This window comes from Alligator mississippiensis, chromosome 2 (genome assembly GCF_030867095.1).
Source record: "Alligator mississippiensis isolate rAllMis1 chromosome 2, rAllMis1, whole genome shotgun sequence".
In the NCBI taxonomy this organism is placed as follows: domain Eukaryota; kingdom Metazoa; phylum Chordata; order Crocodylia; family Alligatoridae; genus Alligator; species Alligator mississippiensis.
The window spans coordinates 215,854,565-215,879,526 of record NC_081825.1 but is presented as its reverse complement, the minus strand read 5'-3'; the positions used below and the strand labels follow the sequence as shown (position 1 = coordinate 215,879,526).

At 35.0% G+C, this 24,962-nt stretch overlaps 1 protein-coding gene and 1 long non-coding RNA gene across 6 annotated transcripts in view; both read right to left on the bottom strand.

The window, feature by feature from the left end:
* The window catches only part of PPFIA1 (PTPRF interacting protein alpha 1), a 106,477-nt gene that overhangs the window by 26,289 nt on the left and 55,226 nt on the right, over positions 1-24,962 (bottom strand). For 4 of the 5 annotated variants that reach the window (XM_059722741.1, XM_059722739.1, XM_006270338.4 and 1 more), the window contains exons 17-19: positions 4,331-4,482; positions 3,429-3,601; positions 873-966 (exon numbers count right to left, since the gene is read on the bottom strand). In XM_059722741.1, coding sequence (XP_059578724.1) covers positions 873-966; positions 3,429-3,601; positions 4,331-4,482 — 419 coding nt within the window. Of the gene's footprint in view, positions 1-872; positions 967-3,428; positions 3,602-4,330; positions 4,483-5,782; positions 5,813-24,962 lie in introns of all 5 variants that reach the window. The other variant, XM_059722742.1, reaches the window with a different exon arrangement.
* Positions 9,815-24,961, bottom strand: LOC132248728 (uncharacterized). The gene is made up of 2 exons (XR_009460079.1): positions 21,871-24,961; positions 9,815-21,816 (listed from the first exon to the last, which is right to left on the bottom strand). It is a non-coding gene; the product is annotated as an uncharacterized LOC132248728 (long non-coding RNA).

Sequence of the window (24,962 nt, the reverse complement as noted above, 5' to 3'; positions counted from 1 at the left end):
CGATTTAAAAATTCTCATTTACTTTCTGTATTCTTAGTCTTTGCTTACTTTGTTGCTGTTCTTAACATGATAAAGATGGATGCAGTGCATCTTCAGAAAGTAAACTTCAAGAAAGTCTCTGCAGTTCAGCACATATTGGAAAGATTCCAATGACTAGCAAAAACAAATGTCATTTAAAATTTAAAATCCGGGAGAGACTATTAGGAAAGAAATGCTCTGTAAATTAAATAAAGAAATTCAGGGGCAGATGATATCACCGATTAAAAAAAAAATCACTTTTTATACAAGCCATTAAAAAGAGTGCAAACATAAAAATATGAGAACTGCCAAAGGTAGAATTTTAAAAGTTAGTGAGTAGACAAAATGAAGAAGCTGTTATGACAGTAAAGTTAACTGTTGCACAGTCAATTATTAGAAAGAAATCAGGTGTTATATGGACTAGGCATCATCTCATGTTGTCTATACTAGGAATTTAGTTGTTCTCAAAAAAAAAGGCACATTTACATTTTGCAGCTCTCAGCTGGGCAGCCAAAGAGATTCTTGCAGATATAGGGATGAACTCCGGGAGTATAAATCTAAGGTAACAAACCACTGTATGTAGATGCTTTTAAGTCCAATTTTACTTTCAAAATTAATTCGCCATTTTTTTTTAATTTTTTTATTTTTTTTTTTTTTACAGTAGCGCTTTTCAGTGCTGAAAGATCCCATTTCAAGTTTGCCAAGACCATAACATTTTTAAATACCCTATATTGGGATGCAGGTAAAAAAAAAAAAGGGGTCCTTATACGATGAGGCATACTATTTATAAAGGCACTTTTACATGGATTGTCATGGGATTTCATTGCAGCAAAAGGGGAAAAAGATTAACTTACTTTTTCTGTAGTTTCCTGTTTTTTTCTGCCTGTCCCCCAAGTTTGTTGAGTCCTAAGGCATCCTGAGATGAATTATCTGCTTCTGCCATGCCAACTACAAAAAAGAAAGAAAGAAAAACTTTTTTCAGATTTTGCTATTGCTAACATGCTTGCAGTTGTAAACCAGAATTATCAAATTAAACAAAGTAATTAGTTCTTTGCAAAATTAGTACGCAGTAGGCATCCAATTATGTTTCTAGCAGCATCTCTGATTTTTCATTAAAGTTTGCATGCTAAAGAAAAATTTTTTTTTTTTTTGGAAAAAAAAAAAGGATATTCAATAAGAGATCTTTTTCTTGTCCTGCAGGGTCCTAAAAGTCAAATCAGTCAAAAAAGAAATTACTTGCCTACAGGAACTCTGGTTCTTTGAGATAGAGCTATCCACACAGATTTGATTCCTGATGTGCACTCCTAAGCATACAAAATCAGGCTCTTTTTGAACAGCCTGTGCCCCTCACACTCTCCAGGATATTCTAATGCAATATAAATGCTTTGGCTGAAGTTCCAGATAGCAGCACTACAAAGTTTCAAAGATTGAAACATCTGCAAGAGAAACTGCAGATGCTGTGCAAGCCTTGGCTGAACGTGCTTTGACAATATCCTTGAGCATACTCATTTGCTCTCTCATCCTAATACAGTCTAAGAACCATTTAGATGATCTCTGGATATAGATACAATCAGAGGAAATGCTCTCTGCAAAAGCCACGAGCTTGGAAAACTGCCAAAAATGCCTTTATTCTGTCCATTTGGAGTGTATATGGTTCATTCCAACGCAAGAGAAAAGAAGGTCTTGTAAGAAAACTGGGAATCATATGGATGGACTGACAGAGGTGAAATCTAAGACCATCTTGGGCAATTATTTATGGTAGAGCTTAATAAAGGTGAGCTTTTTCTTTTGAGAGAATGCATCTTCCATGCAGGCATAAGAGACTATTTTGCTGAATCCAGTTGGCTTGAAAGCCACCAAAACTTCCATCCATGGTAGAGGAAGTAAATTAAGATGAGCCTTTCAGAACTTGCTGCAGCAGCAGGCTGATCTTTCCTGGGCTCCTCAAGAGATGGATACTCAGAGCAACAGGAGTTTGTCCAACAAAAGTTCTTCAACTGTGCCTTGTCTTGACCATCTTGGAGAAGAAATGTTCATTGGCACCAAGGATGCTAAATGGTTTATGCTCATTCTCTTGGATCATAGTCTAGATGTCCAAGGCTTCTGCTATCCTTAAAAATAATCCTGCAAGGCCCAAATTGACAGCGGTCTCAGAGGAAACAACAACAAAAATAAATCAGGATTTCTTATATAAAGGAGGGCAACTGAGATGTGATCTAAAGCCACTTCTGTTTCAACACTGACAAGTCCTAGTGCAAGGACCTAGCTATTAATATTAAACCTCTCTCTCAACATGTGATGGGTCTACACTTCAGGACCTTTTGAAAAGACAACCCCAATAGGGCCAGTATGTCTACTGTGGTTAAACTGAACCAATACAGGCCACACTGTGGTTGGCTCCTGTACTGTCAGTGTTATGGGGCATTTGTGTGTGTGCTTGAAAATGAGGAATAGTGGAACAGAATCTGACTGTACAGGTGCCACTGGATGTAGATTCAATGCCAGTTCAATGATGAGAAGCCAAACATAGTGCCTAAAAGTACACTGTTGGCTGGCAGATCCTTGCATCACCATTAGTGCCAATACATGCATTCTCTTTACCCTCTATGTGGCTGCACCCTTGCTTCAGTATCAAGGTGGGTTTGCATGGATAGCCTTCGGAGAAATACTTAACTCCTGAGACATTTATAGTTGGGGTATGCGTATGTGCGCCTCTCTGCACCCGAAGGGGACAGATTAATGTTGGACCTCAACATCCCCAGTTGGTGCTGATGCACTCAGCAAAACAGCAAGCACAGATACTGGTTGGATCTTTTGTCAGCATGAGTAGAACTGGCATCCTTTAATACCTTTTTTCCTTGATGAAACCAGAGCTATGTTCAGTTTAGGACACAGATCAACTCCTGCTGGTCTTCAAGCATGCCATGCAGATGACTGGTGCGTAAAGCATCTCAGACTAATACAGAAGGGTTATAGGAGGGTCTCCCCATCCTTTTTTTCTGTTCTTGGAACATCCAAGAAAAAGAAACAAACAGAAATTCTTTTCCATTTGTTCTTCACAAAAACATTCATTTTGAAACTCAAAAACCAATAATAAGTGTGAGATGATGCAGGTTCTCTTTATCTGCTGTTGAAAAGAAGAGGGAGGGTGGTAACTACTCTATTATTGATATCCCCACATATATACACAACTGGTCCTGAGAGACTGCTATTCTCAAAAACAGAGATTGTTTTGAGTTTTTGCACATGAGGAAAATTGGATTCATGCTGATCTCTCTTTGAAGAACATAAATGCATAAAAACCACACAAACATTACTTAAGGGAACACATTAACTTTTTTGCAGTGAACATTTTAATCTTGTTCTTCCCCTTACATTATTGATAAATGCAAGTTAGAACATAAACCAACCTTGTCCCAATGATTCTTTGCTGGTTTGTCCGGGCCGACCCTTTTCTTTCTTACCAAACAAGCGACCAATAGAGGATTTGATCCCTTTCTTTTTAGGAGCTTTGTGAAGAGAATCCTGGCTACTATTACTGCTGCTGGGGTTGCTTACTTGCCCATCTTGAGAGCCTGTTGAACTTTAAAGAAAAAACTTTCAGTTCTTAGAGAATAAATGAAAAGCAAATCAGCCCACCTTTCACTACTCAACATTTGTGATGACAATTTGAGGTATTTGTGCAAGCTAAACACTGTCAAGCAACCTTATAAATTACCAGTTTCAGTGCATCTCCCTTAAAAAAAAACTTGTTACAACATCACCACAGAGAAGTTACCAAATTAAAAAGGAGCATGACTACACACACGCACACACACTTAACAACACATAAGCATCTTATCCGTTCTTGTGAGGTATCATGGCAAGAAATTGTAGGTCATTCAGATATCCTCTAAAATTAATCTGTAGTGTAATTTTCCAAATATCAAAATTCTTTATCAAATCCAACTGATCGTAAATTGAATTTATAACAAACAAGTAGAAATAATGTGCGTACTCAATTGAAATGCCACTTCTTATCTACCTTTCTTCTCTAAAATTTTTACATAATGTTAAAACGCGGGACAATACTCTGGTACCAGAAAGCTTTGCCCCACAAAACCACTGCCGAACTATGGGTTTTGCTAGAGACTATTAATTCATTCTAGCAAGTCAGTATATTATTCTGGCTTAGTGATTTACTTTTCACCAGTTTAATCTTAAAAACATACAGGCTGAATAACTTTATAGTCAACTGGAATAAAAGAATCTTAACCTGAATTATATTATCAGAATGTCAATATCTTATTTACTGTAACCTTATTTTGCTTACTTTCTTATGTCCCTGATGTCTTCATGGCTCACTGTATGCAAAGCTCCTTTATGGACTCGGTCCAAATGCAGAGATCGAGGTGAAGATGGTGGTGATGTCTCGCACTTTATCGTGGTCTTGTCATCTCGTACTTCTTCTCTAGAAACTGGAGACTAAAGAGGGAACAATAGTTTATGTTGTGTAGTCTCAAAATCTTACACAATCCAATAAGAATACTGTCCAAAGAATTAAGAGGCAGAAGACAGGGGAGGGTGGCAACTTAGGGCATTTGTACACATATATGTACCGCAGTGCCGGGTGCTGCATCACACACATTTTTATAAATTGTGAAATGAGCATCAGCACTGAGAAAATGGCAGTGGAGTGCTTTTGAACTAAAACACATTTTCTGTGCACTGATGTGCATTTTGCCATTTATATAAATACATGCGACAGTGCCAGGTAGGTCAGCTTGTGCGCTCCAGACTCAATTAATCAAGTCGGCTCCAACGCGCTGGATTTCCGGTGCATCAAAGCAGACAAAGGTAAGTGTATAAATGCCCTTAGGGACTAACTTTTTCAGAGAGAGGAAAAAGTTTTGCAGGTGATACTATAAATGTTTAATCAGATGCTATGAACTTCTAGTCTACCCAGAAAAATTAAAGAAAACCTGTTCACCTTTTTTTTAAAGCTTTATAGCTATGAGGCACCAAAATAGAACACAGAGCCTTATTTCTGCTCCTTCCCTCTCTCTGCTTCCTGCTACCTTCACAAGCAGATAATATTACTGAATTTACCCCTTAGCTGAAAGTATGGGCTATGGGCAATCCTACTTAGAATCTGCTGGTTGACTATAGCTAGGGACATAAGCATTCTTAATAACTCCACAAACCCATTAAAATTGACCCTACATTAGTTCTAAAAGTAAGACCACCAAGACATCTGGCCAGGTAAAGCCTGTCAAAGTGTGCTTTAGCTTTACTTAGGAGAACAAGGAGAGTTTTAAAGTTGGATGTTGTGGTCTTAAAAGATTACTGAATCAGATGTTTTGAATTAGAAATTTAAAAAATCAGTACTTGTGTGCTTCTTTCAAGTAAAAGGTTGAACAGAAATTAAATGTCTTGTGTGTTTGAAGATCATTAAATTTCAGCAGAAGTACACTTTCATATTAATAGAAGAATAGCTGCTTGTAAATGAAAAACAACACATTAGCCCTTACTTGGGATAAGAATATCATTGTAATTTAGATCATTTTGCTCTACAGCAGACCTCATTTACCCTCATCTACTTATTCCAAAGATGGTAAAAATGCATTAATTCATATGTTTTAATGCCAAAGGTTAAAATCCGAACATGAAGCTAATTGCGTTTATTCACAAACATAATACAGCCCTACCACACACCTGTAAGAGATCTTGGTTATATTAATACTTTACAATAACAAAAATGTCACTAAGTTGCTGAAGATTTTACCTTTCTACGGTGTTTCCTTAAATCACTAGGCTGTTAGATGCATGAAAAGAAAAAAAATTTAAAGAGAAACCTGATTTATTACAAACTTGGAAGCACAAACAAAAAACCAGCACACTACAAGATTAGAGATAGTAATGCTATATATCCTAAAGGCTGATATGTCTTTTAATTACTAAATATTTAAACAATATATTGCTTGAAAAAAAAAAAGAAAGAAGAAAATCAAGGTTTTCAATGGACATACTATAGATGCTTAACTACGGTGGTCCTTGAGGATAACAGTATTTCACCCTCATCTACAAGGCAAGTTAAAATAGAAAAAAAATTGAATGAGAAAAACACAATTACATTGTTTTACTTATTTTTAAAACAGAGACTAATTTTGGGGCAAGAACTCTTTTCACCACATAACCAACTGGTACTCAAGATTAAGACTGAGATCACTAAGCTGTCTGAGTGAGATCCTTAGACTTAAGTCACTTAATTCTCAGCTCTTTTTGTAGTCATATTCTTTCCCACACAAAATAGGAACACTGCACTATTAAATTCTGAAGCGATGAGTGTTGGCAGCAATTCTTTCAGTAAGTTTTTTCAAAGATTAAGGTGTCAGAATGATTGGGGCTACCATGACCATGTCTCCTTGTCCCACTAAACTAATCAAAAACCATTAGGTCCCACTTCAGACCCTCTCCACCTATGCCAGTACACAGAGCAAAACAAAAAAACAAGCAATTCATTAACTTAAACTGAGGGGCAAACTGTTACTTCAATTAATGTAATTTAATAAGCAGGTTTTAATTCAACTTAAGTGGAGAAAAAGAGAAAGAAAAAGAAATTCTGAGACCAAAAATAGTCATGAAAAAAAATTCAGTTAACTATTTCAAAGTAAAAATCTTGAGAAAGGGAGGATTAAAAATAAGCCAGGTGTAAAGTTTCATGCACTTGTGCAAGGTATGTATACATACACACACACACACACACACAAACACACACTATATATACATACATACATACACACCCACCCACTTTATATACACATACATATAAACACACATACACACTTTATATACACACACTTTGTATACACACACTTTGTATACACACACACACACACTTTGTATACACACACTTTGTATACACACGCACACTTTGTATACACACACACACACACACTTTGTATACACACACTTTGTATACACACGCACACTTTGTATACACACACACACACACACACTTTGTATACACACACTTTGTATACACACGCACACTTTGTATACACACACTTTATACATACACACACACTTTGTATACACACACACATACACACACTTTGTATACACACACTTTATACATACACACACACTTTGTATACACACACACATACACACACTTTGTATACACACACTTTATACATACACACACACTTTGTATACACACACACATACACACACTTTGTATACACACACTTTATACATACACACACACTTTGTATACACACACACATACACACACTTTGTATACACACACTTTATACATACACACACACTTTGTATACCCACACTTTATACACACACACACTTTTTATACACACACACATACACACACACTTTGTATACCCACACTTTATACACACACACACTTTTTATACACACACATACACACACACTTTGTATACACACTTTATACACACACACACTTTTTATACACACACATACACACACACTTTATACACACACATACACACACACTTTATACACACACACACTTTGTACACACACACTTTATACACACACATTTTTATACACACACATACACACACTTTGTACACACACACTTTATACACACACACACTTTTTATACACACACATACACACACTTTGTACACACACACTTTATACACACACACACTTTTTATACACACACATACACACACTTTGTACACACACACTTTATACACACACACTTTTTATACACACACACATACACACACTTTGTACACACACACTTTATACACACACACATACACACACTTTGTACACACACACTTTATACACACACTTTATACACACACACATACACACACACTTTGTACACACACACATACACACACACTTTGTACACACACACTTTTTATACACACACATACACACACACTTTGTACACACACACTTTTTATACACACACATACACACACACTTTGTACACACACACTTTATACACACACATACACACACACTTTGTACACACACACTTTTTATACACACACATACACACACACACATACACACACACTTTGTACACACACACTTTTTATACACACACATACACACACACTTTGTACACACACACTTTGTACACACACACTTTTTATACACACACACATACACACACACTTTGTACACACACACACTTTTTATACACACACATACACACACTTTGTACACACACACTTTTTATACACACACACATACACACACACTTTGTACACACACACTTTTTATACACACACATACACACACTTTGTACACACACACTTTTTATACACACACACATACACACACACTTTGTACACACACACTTTTTATACACACACATACACACACTTTGTACACACACACTTTTTATACACACACATACACACACACTTTTTATACACACACACATACACACACACTTTGTACACACACACACTTTTTATACACACACATACACACACTTTGTACACACACACTTTTTATACACACACATACACACACTTTGTACACACACACTTTTTATACACACACACATACACACACTTTTTATACACACACACATACACACACTTTGTACACACACACTTTATACACACACACTTTATACACACACACACATACACACACTTTGTACACACACACTTTATACACACACACTTTTTATACACACACACATACACACACACTTTGTATACACACACTTTGTAAACACACACATACACGCACACTTTGTATACACACACTTTATACACACACACATACACACACACTTTTTATACACACACTTTGTATACACACACTTTATACACACACACACTTTTTATACACACACATACACACACACTTTTTATACACACACTTTGTATACACACACATACACGCACACTTTGTATACACACACTTTATACACACACTTTTATACACACACACATACACACACACTTTATACACACACACTTTATACACACACACATACACACACACTTTGTATACACACACTTTATACACACACACATACACACACACTTTGTATACACACACTTTATACACACACACTTTTTATACACACACACATACACACACACTTTGTATACACACACTTTATACACACACACTTTTTATACACACACACATACACACACACTTTGTATACACACACTTTATACACACACTTTGTATACACACACACTTTTTATACACACGCACATACACACACACTTTGTATACACACACTTTATACACACACTTTTTATACACACACACATACACACACACATTGTATACACACACTTTATACACACACACACTTTTTATACACACACACATACACACACACTTTGTATACACACACTTTATACACACACACTTTTTATACACACACACATACACACACACTTTGTATACACACACTTTATACACACACACACTTTTTATACACACACACATACACACACACTTTGTATACACACACTTTATACACACACACACTTTTTATACACACACACATACACACACACTTTGTATACACACACTTTATACACACACACTTTTTATACACACACATACACACACACTTTGTATACACACACTTTATACACACACACTTTTTATACACACATACATACACACACTTTGTATGCACACACTACACACACACACACTTTGTATACACACACATACACACACACTTTGTATGCACACACTACACACACACACTTTGTATACACACACATACACACACACTTTGTATACACACACACTTTTTATACACACACACATACACACACACTTTGTATACACACACACACTTTTTATACACACACACATACACACACACTTTGTATACACACACACTATACACACACACTTTATACACACACATACACACACACTTTATACACACACTTTTTATACACACACACACTTTATACACACACTTTGTATACACACACATACACACACACTTTGTATACACACACTTTATACACACACACACACTTTGTATACACACACTTTATACACACACACACACTTTGTACACACACACTTTGTATACACACTTTATACACACACACACACTTTGTATACACACTTTATACACACACACATTCACACTTTATACACACACATACACACTTTGTATACACACACTTTATACACACACATACACACTTTATACACACACACACTTTATACACACATACATACACACACTTTATACACACACATACACACTTTATACACACACACACTTTATACACACATACATACACACACTTTATACACACACATACACACACTTTATACACACATACATACACACACTTTATACACACACATACACACACTTTATACACACACATACACACTTTATACACACACACACTTTATACACACATACATACACACACTTTATACACACACACACTTTATACACACATACATACACACACTTTATACACACATACATACACACACTTTATACACACACACACTTTATACACACATACATACACACACTTTATACACACACACACTTTATACACACATACATACACACACTTTATACACACACATACACACTTTATACACACACATACACACTTTATACACACATACATACACACACTTTATACACACACATACACACTTTATACACACACACACTTTATACACACATACATACACACACTTTATACACACACATACACACTTTATACACACACACTTTATACACACATACATACACACACTTTATACACACACATACACACTTTATACACACACACTTTATACACACATACATACACACACTTTATACACACACATACACACTTTATACACACACACTTTATACACACATACATACACACACTTTATACACACACATACACACTTTATACACACACACACTTTATACACACATACATACACACACTTTATACACACACATACACACTTTATACACACACACACTTTATACACACATACATACACACACTATACACACACATACACACTTTATACACACACACACTTTATACACACATACATACACACACTATACACACACATACACACTTTATACACACACACACTTTATACACACATACATACACACACTATACACACACATACACACTTTATACACACACACACTTTATACACACATACATACACACACTATACACACACATACACACTTTATACACACACACACTTTATACACACATACATACACACACTATACACACACATACACACTTTATACACACACACACTTTATACACACATACATACACACACTTTATACACACGCACTTTATACACACACACACTTTGTATACACACTTTATAGACACATACATACACACACTTTATACACACGCACTTTATACACACACACACTTTGTATACACACTTTGTAGACACATACATACACACACTTTATACACACGCACACTTTGTATACACACTTTATAGACACATACATACACACACTTTATACACACACTTTGTATACACACTTTATACACACACACACACTTTATACACACACTTTGTATACACACTTTATACACACACACACACACTTTATACACACACTTTGTATACACACTTTATACACACACACACACACTTTATACACACACTTTGTATACACACTTTATACACACACACACACTGTATACGCACACACACACTTTGTATACACACTTTATACACACACACACACTGTATACGCACACACACACTTTGTATACACACTTTATACACACACACACACACTTTATACACACACTTTGTATACACACTTTATACACACACACACACACTGTATACGCACACACACACTTTGTATACACACTTTATACACACATACACACACACTTTGTATACACTTTATACACACACACACACTTTATACACACATACACACACACTTTGTATACACACTTTATACACACATACACACACACTTTGTATACACACTTTATACACACACACACACTGTATACGCACACACACACTTTGTATACACACTTTATACACACATACACACACACTTTGTATACACACTTTATACACACACACACACTGTATACGCACACACACACTTTGTATACACACTTTATACACACACACACACTGTATACGCACACACACACTTTGTATACACACTTTATACACACATACACACACACTTTGTATACACACTTTATACACACACACACACACACTTTGTACACACACACTTTTTATACACACACACATACACACACTTTTTATACACACACACATACACACACTTTGTACACACACACTTTATACACACACACTTTATACACACACACACATACACACACTTTGTACACACACACTTTATACACACACACTTTTTATACACACACACATACACACACACTTTGTATACACACACTTTGTATACACACACATACACGCACACTTTGTATACACACACTTTATACACACACACTTTTTATACACACACACATACACACACACTTTTTATACACACACTTTGTATACACACACTTTATACACACACACACTTTTTATACACACACACATACACACACACTTTTTATACACACACTTTGTATACACACACATACACGCACACTTTGTATACACACACTTTATACACACACACTTTTTATACACACACACATACACACACACTTTATACACACACACATACACACACACTTTGTATACACACACTTTATACACACACACATACACACACACTTTGTATACACACACTTTATACACACACACTTTTTATACACACACACATACACACACACTTTGTATACACACACTTTATACACACACACTTTTTATACACACACACATACACACACACTTTGTATACACACACTTTATACACACACTTTGTATACACACACACTTTTTATACACACGCACATACACACACACTTTGTATACACACACTTTATACACACACTTTTTATACACACACACATACACACACACATTGTATACACACACTTTATACACACACACACTTTTTATACACACACACATACACACACACTTTGTATACACACACTTTATACACACACACTTTGTATACACACACACATACACACACACTTTGTATACACACACTTTATACACACACACACTTTTTATACACACACACATACACACACACTTTGTATACACACACTTTATACACACACACACTTTTTATACACACACACATACACACACACTTTGTATACACACACTTTATACACACACACTTTTTATACACACACATACACACACACTTTGTATACACACACTTTATACACACACACTTTTTATACACACATACATACACACACTTTGTATGCACACACTACACACACACACACTTTGTATACACACACATACACACACACTTTGTATGCACACACTACACACACACACTTTGTATACACACACATACACACACACTTTGTATACACACACACTTTTTATACACACACACATACACACACACTTTGTATACACACACACACTTTTTATACACACACACATACACACACACTTTGTATACACACACACACTTTTTATACACACACACATACACACACACTTTGTATACACACACACTATACACACACACTTTATACACACACATACACACACACTTTATACACACTTTTTATACACACACACACTTTATACACACACTTTGTATACACACACATACACACACACATACACACACTTTGTATACACACACACACTTTGTATACACACACTTTATACACACACACACACTTTGTATACACACACTTTATACACACACACATACACACACACTTTGTATACACACTTTATACACACACACACACTTTGTATACACACTTTATACACACACACATTCACACTTTATACACACACATACACACTTTGTATACACACACTTTATACACACACATACACACTTTATACACACACACACTTTATACACACATACATACACACACTTTATACACACACATACACACACTTTATACACACACATACACACTTTATACACACACACACTTTATACACACATACATACACACACTTTATACACACACATACACACACTTTATACACACACATACACACTTTATACACACACACACTTTATACACACATACATACACACACTTTATACACACATACATACACACACTTTATACACACACACACTTTATACACACATACATACACACACTTTATACACACATACATACACACACTTTATACACACACACACTTTATACACACATACATACACACACTTTATACACACACACACTTTATACACACATACATACACACACTTTATACACACACATACACACTTTATACACACACACACTTTATACACACATACATACACACACTTTATACACACACATACACACTTTATACACACACACTTTATACACACATACATACACACACTTTATACACACACATACACACTTTATACACACACACACTTTATACACACATACATACACACACTTTATACACACACATACACACTTTATACACACACACACTTTATACACACATACATACACACACTATACACACACATACACACTTTATACACACACACACTTTATACACACATACATACACACACTATACACACACATACACACTTTATACACACACACACTTTATACACACATACATACACACACTATACACACACATACACACTTTATACACACACACACTTTATACACACATACATACACACACTATACACACACATACACACTTTATACACACACACACTTTATACACACATACATACACACACTATACACACACATACACACTTTATACACACACACACTTTATACACACATACATACACACACTTTATACACACGCACTTTATACACACACACACTTTGTATACACACTTTGTAGACACATACATACACACACTTTATACACACGCACACTTTGTATACACACTTTATAGACACATACATACACACACTTTATACACACACTTTGTATACACACTTTATACACACACACACACTTTATACACACACTTTGTATACACACTTTATACACACACACACACACTTTATACACACACTTTGTATACACACTTTATACACACACACACACTTTATACACACACTTTGTATACACACTTTATACACACACACACACTGTATACGCACACACACACTTTGTATACACACTTTATACACACACACACACTGTATACGCACACACACACTTTGTATACACACTTTATACACACACACACACACTTTATACACACACTTTGTATACACACTTTATACACACACACACACACACTGTATACGCACACACACACTTTGTATACACACTTTATACACACATACACACACACTTTGTATACACTTTATACACACACACACACTTTATACACACATACACACACACTTTGTATACACACTTTATACACACACACACACACTTTATACACACACTTTGTATACACACTTTATACACACACACACACTGTATACGCACACACACACTTTGTATACACACTTTATACACACACACACACTGTATACGCACACACACACTTTGTATACACACTTTATACACACACACACACTGTATACGCACACACACACTTTGTATACACACTTTATACACACACACACACACTTTATACACACACTTTGTATACACACTTTATACACACACACACACACTGTATACGCACACACACACTTTGTATACACACTTTATACACACATACACACACACTTTGTATACACACTTTATACACACACACACACTGTATACGCACACACACACTTTGTATACACACTTTATACACACATACACACACACTTTGTATACACACTTTATACACACACACACACTGTATACGCACACACACACTTTGTATACACACTTTATACACACATACACACACACTTTGTATACACACTTTATACACACACACACACTGTATACGCACACACACACTTTGTATACACACTTTATACACACACACACACACACTTTGTATACACACTTTATACACACACACACACACACTTTGTATACACACTTTATACACACACACACACACACTTTGTATACACACTTTATACACACACACACACACACTTTGTATACACACTTTATACACACACACACACACTTTGTATACACACTTTATACACACACACACACACACTTTGTATACACACTTTATACACACACACACACACACTTTGTATACACACTTTATACACACACACACACACACTTTGTATACACACTTTATACACACACACACACTTTGTACACACACACTTTATACACACACTTTGTACACACACTTTATACACACACACACTTTATACACACACACTTTGTATACACACACACTTTATACACACACTTTGTATACACACACACTTTGTATACACACACACTTTATACACACACACTTTATACACACACTTTATACACACACACTTTGTATACACACACTTTGTATACACACACTATATACACACACACATACACACACACTTTGTATACACACTTTATACACACACACACACTTTGTATACACACACTTTATACACACACACATACACACTTTGTATACACACACATACACACTTTGTATACACACACTTTATACACACACATACACACTTTGTATACACACTTTATACACACACATACACACTTTGTATACACACTTTATACACACACATACACACTTTATACACACACATACACACTTTGTATACACACACTTTATACACACACATACACACTTTATACACACACACACTTTATACACACATACATACACACACTTTATACACACACATACACACTTTATACACACATACATACACACACTTTATACACACACATACACACTTTATACACACACACACTTTATACACACATACATACACACACTTTATACACACACATACACACTTTATACACACATACATACACACACTTTATACACACACATACACACTTTATACACACACACACTTTATACACACATACATACACACACTTTATACACACACATACACACTTTATACACACACACTTTATACACACATACATACACACACTTTATACACACACATACACACTTTATACACACATACATACACACACTTTATACACACACATACACACTTTATACACACACACACTTTATACACACATACATACACACACTTTATACACACACACACACTTTATACACACACACACTTTATACACACATACATACACACACTTTATACACACACATACACTTTATACACACATGCATACACACACTTTATACACACGCACTTTATACACACACACACTTTGTATACACACTTTATAGACACATACATACACACACTTTATACACACGCACTTTATACACACACACTTTGTATACACACTTTATAGACACATACATACACACACTTTATACACATGCACACTTTGTATACACACTTTATAGACACATACATACACACACTTTATACACACATACATACACACACTTTATACACACACTTTGTATACACACTTTATACACACACACACACTGTATACGCACACACACACTGTATACGCACACACACACTGTATACGCACACACACACTTTGTATACACACTTTATACACACATACACACACACTTTGTAGACACACACTTTATACACACATACACACACACTTTGTACACACACACTTTATACACACACACACACTTTGTACACACACACTTTATACACACACACACACACTTTGTACACACACTTTATACACACACACACACACACTTTGTACACACACACTTTATACACACACACTTTGTATACACACACACATACACACACTTTATACACACACACTTTGTATACACACACACTTTATACACACACACTTTATACACACACACACACTTTATACACACACACACTTTTTATGTACACACACACTTTATACACACACACACACTTTATACACACACACTTTTTATGTACACACACACACTTTATACACACACACACTTTTTATGTACACACACACACTTTATACACACACACACTTTTTATGTACACACACACACTTTTTATGTACACACACACACTTTATACACACACACACACACACTTTATACACACACACACTTTATATACACACACTTTTTATGTACACACACACACTTTTTATGTACACACACACTTTATACACACACACACACACTTTATACACACACACACTTTATATACACACACTTTTTATGTACACACACACACTTTATACACACACACACACTTTATACACACACACTTTTTATGTACACACACACACACTTTACACACACACACACACTTTACATACACACACACACACACACTTTACATACACACACACTTTTTATGTACACACACACACACTTTATACACACACACACTTTATACACACACACTTTTTATGTACACACATACACACTTTATACACACACTTTATACACACACACACTTTATATACACACACACACTTTATGTACACACACTTTATGTACATACACACTTTATGTACACACACTTTATGTACATACACACACACTTTTTATGTACACACACACTTTTTATGTACAAACACACACTTTTAATGTACACACACACTTTTAATGTACACACACACACTTTATACACACACTTTATACACACACACACACACTTTGTACACACACACACACTTTGTACACACACACACTTTATACACACACACTTTTTATGTACACACACACACTTTATACACACACACACACTTTATACACACACACACTTTATATACACACACACTTTTTATGTACACACACACACTTTATACACACACACACTTTTTATGTACACACACACACTTTATATACACGCACACTTTTTATGTACACACACACATTTATACACACACACACTTTATATACACACACACTTTTTATGTACACACACATTTATACACACACTTTATACACACACACACTTTATACACACACACTTTTTATGTACACACACATTTATACACACACACTTTATATACACACACACTTTATACACACACACTTTTTATGTACACACACACATTTATACACACACACTTTATATACACACACACTTTTTATGTACACACACACATTTATACACACACACTTTATATACACACACACTTTTTATGTACACACACACACTTTATACACACACACACTTTTTATGTACACACACACATTTATACACACACACACTTTTTATGTACACACACACATTTATACACACACACACTTTATATACACACACACACTTTATACACACACACACTTTTTATGTACACACACACATTTATACACACACACACTTTATACACACACACACACTTTATACACACACACACTTTATATACACACACACTTTTTATGTACACACACACATTTATACACACACACACTTTATATACACACACACTTTTTATGTACACACACATTTATACACACACTTTATACACACACACACTTTATACACACACACTTTTTATGTACACACACACATTTATACACACACACTTTATATACACACACACTTTTTATGTACACACACACATTTATACACACACACTTTATATACACACACACTTTTTATGTACACACACACACTTTATACACACACACACTTTTTATGTACACACACACATTTATACACACACACACTTTATATACACACACACACTTTATACACACACACACTTTTTATGTACACACACACACACTTTATACACACACACTTTATACACACACACACTTTTTATGTACACACACACACACTTTATACACACACACTTTATACACACACACACACACTTTATACACACACACTTTATACACACACACACTTTTTATGTACACACACACACACTTTATACACACACACTTTATACACACACACACTTTTTATGTACACACACACACACTTTATACACACACACTTTATACACACACACACTTTTTATGTACACACACACACACTTTATACACACACACACTTTATACACACACACACACACTTTATACACACACACTTTTTATGTACACACACACACTTTATACACACACACACTTTATACACACACACACTTTTTATGTACACACACACACACTTTATATGTACACACACTTTCTATGTACACACACACACACTTTGTATGTACACACACTTTCTATGTACACACACACACTTTCTATGTACACACACACACTTTCTATGTACACACACTTTCTATGTACACACACACACACTTTTTATGTACACCCACACACACTTTATATACACACACACTTTTTATGTACACCCACACACACTTTATACACACACACACACTTTATACACACACACTTTTTATGTACACCCACACACACTTTATATACACACACACTTTTTATGTACACCCACACACACTTTATACACACACACACACTTTATACACACACACACTTTATATACACACACACTTTATATACACACACACACACACTTTATATACACACACACTTTTTATACACACACACTTTATACACACACACACTTTATACACACACACACACTTTTTATACACACACACACTTTATACACACACACACTTTATACACACACACACACTTTTTATACACACACACACTTTATACACACACACACTTACACACTTTATACACACACACACACACTTTTTATACACACACACTTTATACACACACACTTTATACACACACACACTTTTTACACACACACACACTTTTTACACACACACACACACACTTTTTATACACACACACTTTATACACACACACTTTATACACACACACACTTTTTACACACACACACACTTTTTACACACACACACACACACTTTTTACACACACACACTTTATATACACACACACACACTTTTTACACACACACACTTTATACACACACACACACACTTTTTACACACACACACTTTATATACACACACACACACTTTTTACACACACACACAAACACTTTTTATACACACACACACACTTTATACACACACACACACACACACACTTTATACACACACACACTTTATACACACACACACTTTATACACACACACACTTTATACACACACACACTTTTTATGTACACACACACACACTTTATATGTACACACACTTTCTATGTACACACACACACACTTTGTATGTACACACACTTTCTATGTACACACACACACTTTCTATGTACACACACTTTCTATGTACACACACACACACTTTTTATGTACACCCACACACACTTTATATACACACACACTTTTTATGTACACCCACACACACTTTATACACACACACACACTTTATACACACACACTTTTTATGTACACCCACACACACTTTATATACACACACACTTTTTATGTACACCCACACACACTTTATACACACACACACACTTTATACACACACACACTTTATATACACACACACACTTTATACACACACACACACTTTATACACACACACACTTACACACTTTATACACACACACACACACTTTTTATACACACACACTTTATATACACACACACTTTTTATACACACACACACACACACTTTTTACACACACACACACACTTTTTACACACACACACTTTATATACACACACACACTTTATATACACACACACATTTTTACACACACACACTTTATACACACACACACACACTTTTTACACACACACACTTTATATACACACACACACACTTTTTACACACACACACAAACACTTTTTATACACACACACACACTTTATATACACACACACACACTTTATACACACACACACTTTTTATACACACACACACACTTTATACACACACACACACACTTTTTACACACACACACTTTATATACACACACACACTTTTTACACACACACACAAACACTTTTTATACACACACACACACTTTATACACACACACACACACACACACTTTATACACACACACACACTTTATACACACACACACACACTTTATACACACACACACACACTTTTTATACACACACACACTTTTTATACACACACACACACTTTATATACACACACACACACACACTTTTTATGTACACACACACACTTTATATACACACACACACACACACACTTTTTATGTACACACACACACTTTATATACACACACACACACTTTATATACACACACACACACTTTTTATGTACACACACACACTTTATATACACACACACACACACACTTTTTATGTACACACACACACTTTATATACACACACACACTTTATATACACACACACACACACACTTTTTATGTACACACACACACACACACTTTTTATGTACACACACTTTATGTACACACACACTTTTTATGTACACACACACACACACACACTTTATGTACACACACACACTTTTTATGTACACACACACACACTTTTTATGTACACACACTTTATGTACACACACACTTTTTATGTACACACACACACACACTTTATGTACACACACACACTTTTTATGTACACACACACACACACTTTTTATGTACACACACTTTTTATGTACACACACACACACACTTTTTATGTACACACACTTTTTATGTACACACACACACACTTTTTATGTACACACACTTTATGTACACACACACTTTTTATGTACACACACACACACTTTTTATGTACACACACTTTATGTACACACACACACTTTTTATGTACACACACTTTATGTACACACACACACTTTTTATGTACACACACACTTTTTATGTACACACACACACACTTTTTATGTACACACACTTTATGTACACACACACACACTTTTTATGTACACACTTTTTATGTACACACACACACACTTTTTATGTACACACACACACACACTTTATATGTACACACACTTTTTATGTACACACACACACACTATATGTACACACACTTTTTATGTACACACACACACACACACACTATATGTACACACACTTTTTATGTACATACACACACACACACTTTATATGTACACACTTTTTATGTACACACACACACACACACTTTATATGTGTACACACTTTTTATGTACACACACACACACACACACACTTTATATGTACACACACTTTTTATGTACACACACACACACACACACACACACTTTTTATGTACACACACTTTTTATGTACACACACACACACACACACACACACTTTATATGTACACACACTTTTTATGTACACACACACACACACACACACTTTATATGTACACACACTTTTTATGTACACACACACACACACACACACACTTTTTATGTACACACACACACACACACTTTTTATGTACACACACACACACACACACACACACACACTTTATATGTACACACACACTTTATATACACACACACTTTTTATGTACACTCAGACTTTTTATGTACACACACATTTTATATTTATCTACACACGCATATATATGTATATATATAGAAAGTTTTCCTTAATCACATAAACTGATTAAATTAAATTTCTCAAATTTCATATTAGAAGTTTAAAATCATAGCATAGACTCAATTTACATTTTATTCACCTGATGTGTCTGGTTTTAATAAAACTATAAGTTAACATCCTACCATAGTTCAGATTAATATTAGACCGTGGGATCATTAATTAGACCATCAAAAGACTACTGAAAAAAAAATTAATGACTGGTAGCAGGAACAAGTTTAAAAAAAAAAAAAAGCACGATTTCCCAGTTTTAAGTCTCAATAAAAATACTGAAGGTTTGGTCCCACGACTGAAATAGTCTGCATTCACAAAACTGAAAAACTTGACAATGATAGTAAACTACTGCAACCTTTGTTATATATTTAACTCTTGCTAGCTATTTTTTATAAATACCATATGATTTTTTTAAAAGTAAAAAAAATGTTCAGATGATAATAAAATTTCAAGCTTACTACTAGCTTTTTTTTTTTTTTCCTTCAAGTTTGCATCTTATTTTTATGCTTAAAAAAATAAAAAACTTCAGCTATTGGGTAAGCAAAGAGTTCAAAACTACTGCTATACCTTACTAGATTACTGCTTTGAAATTATGAAGTGGTCATTTCTAACTAAAATCTGTTACTTCTGAACCATATAATCCATGAGATTTCTAGATACTTTAAAACCTAAAACTAAATTTTTCAATAAAAATAGGGTAAAAAGAGGAAAAGAAGAACAGCTTGGCAATAAATGCTCTGACCCATTGTCATGGAAACAGATGTTAAACTCATTTTGAATTGGTTTCTGCAAGTACAGGATTTAGACTGGAACCTACTTTTAACTGTTCTCTCTCTAAATTGCTGGGTCAACCTTTCACATTTCAGCTCATGTCATAGCTATGCAATTAAAATGTAAATATAAATAGCTCAATTTTAAAAACTATAGGTTACACATATTTGCATTGTATGTTGAACATTCAACAGAGCTGTGGAATTTAAAAGAAAAACTTGTTTCAGGAACAAGCAACTGCACAGAGATAACACTAGAGGGAGATATCAGAGGGAGTACTTTGGCTTATAGCATTAGAAAAGCAAAGAACCCTAACGTTTCGGAAACAATTTTTGAAGATTAAAAGATAGCAATTTAAAAACTTTATAAAAAAATGAAAGGACAAAATTGGAAAGAGAAAAATCATAATGTTTATTCCTTCCCTTAGATTGCAGATATTCTGTCTTCAGAAGAAAAAAAATACAT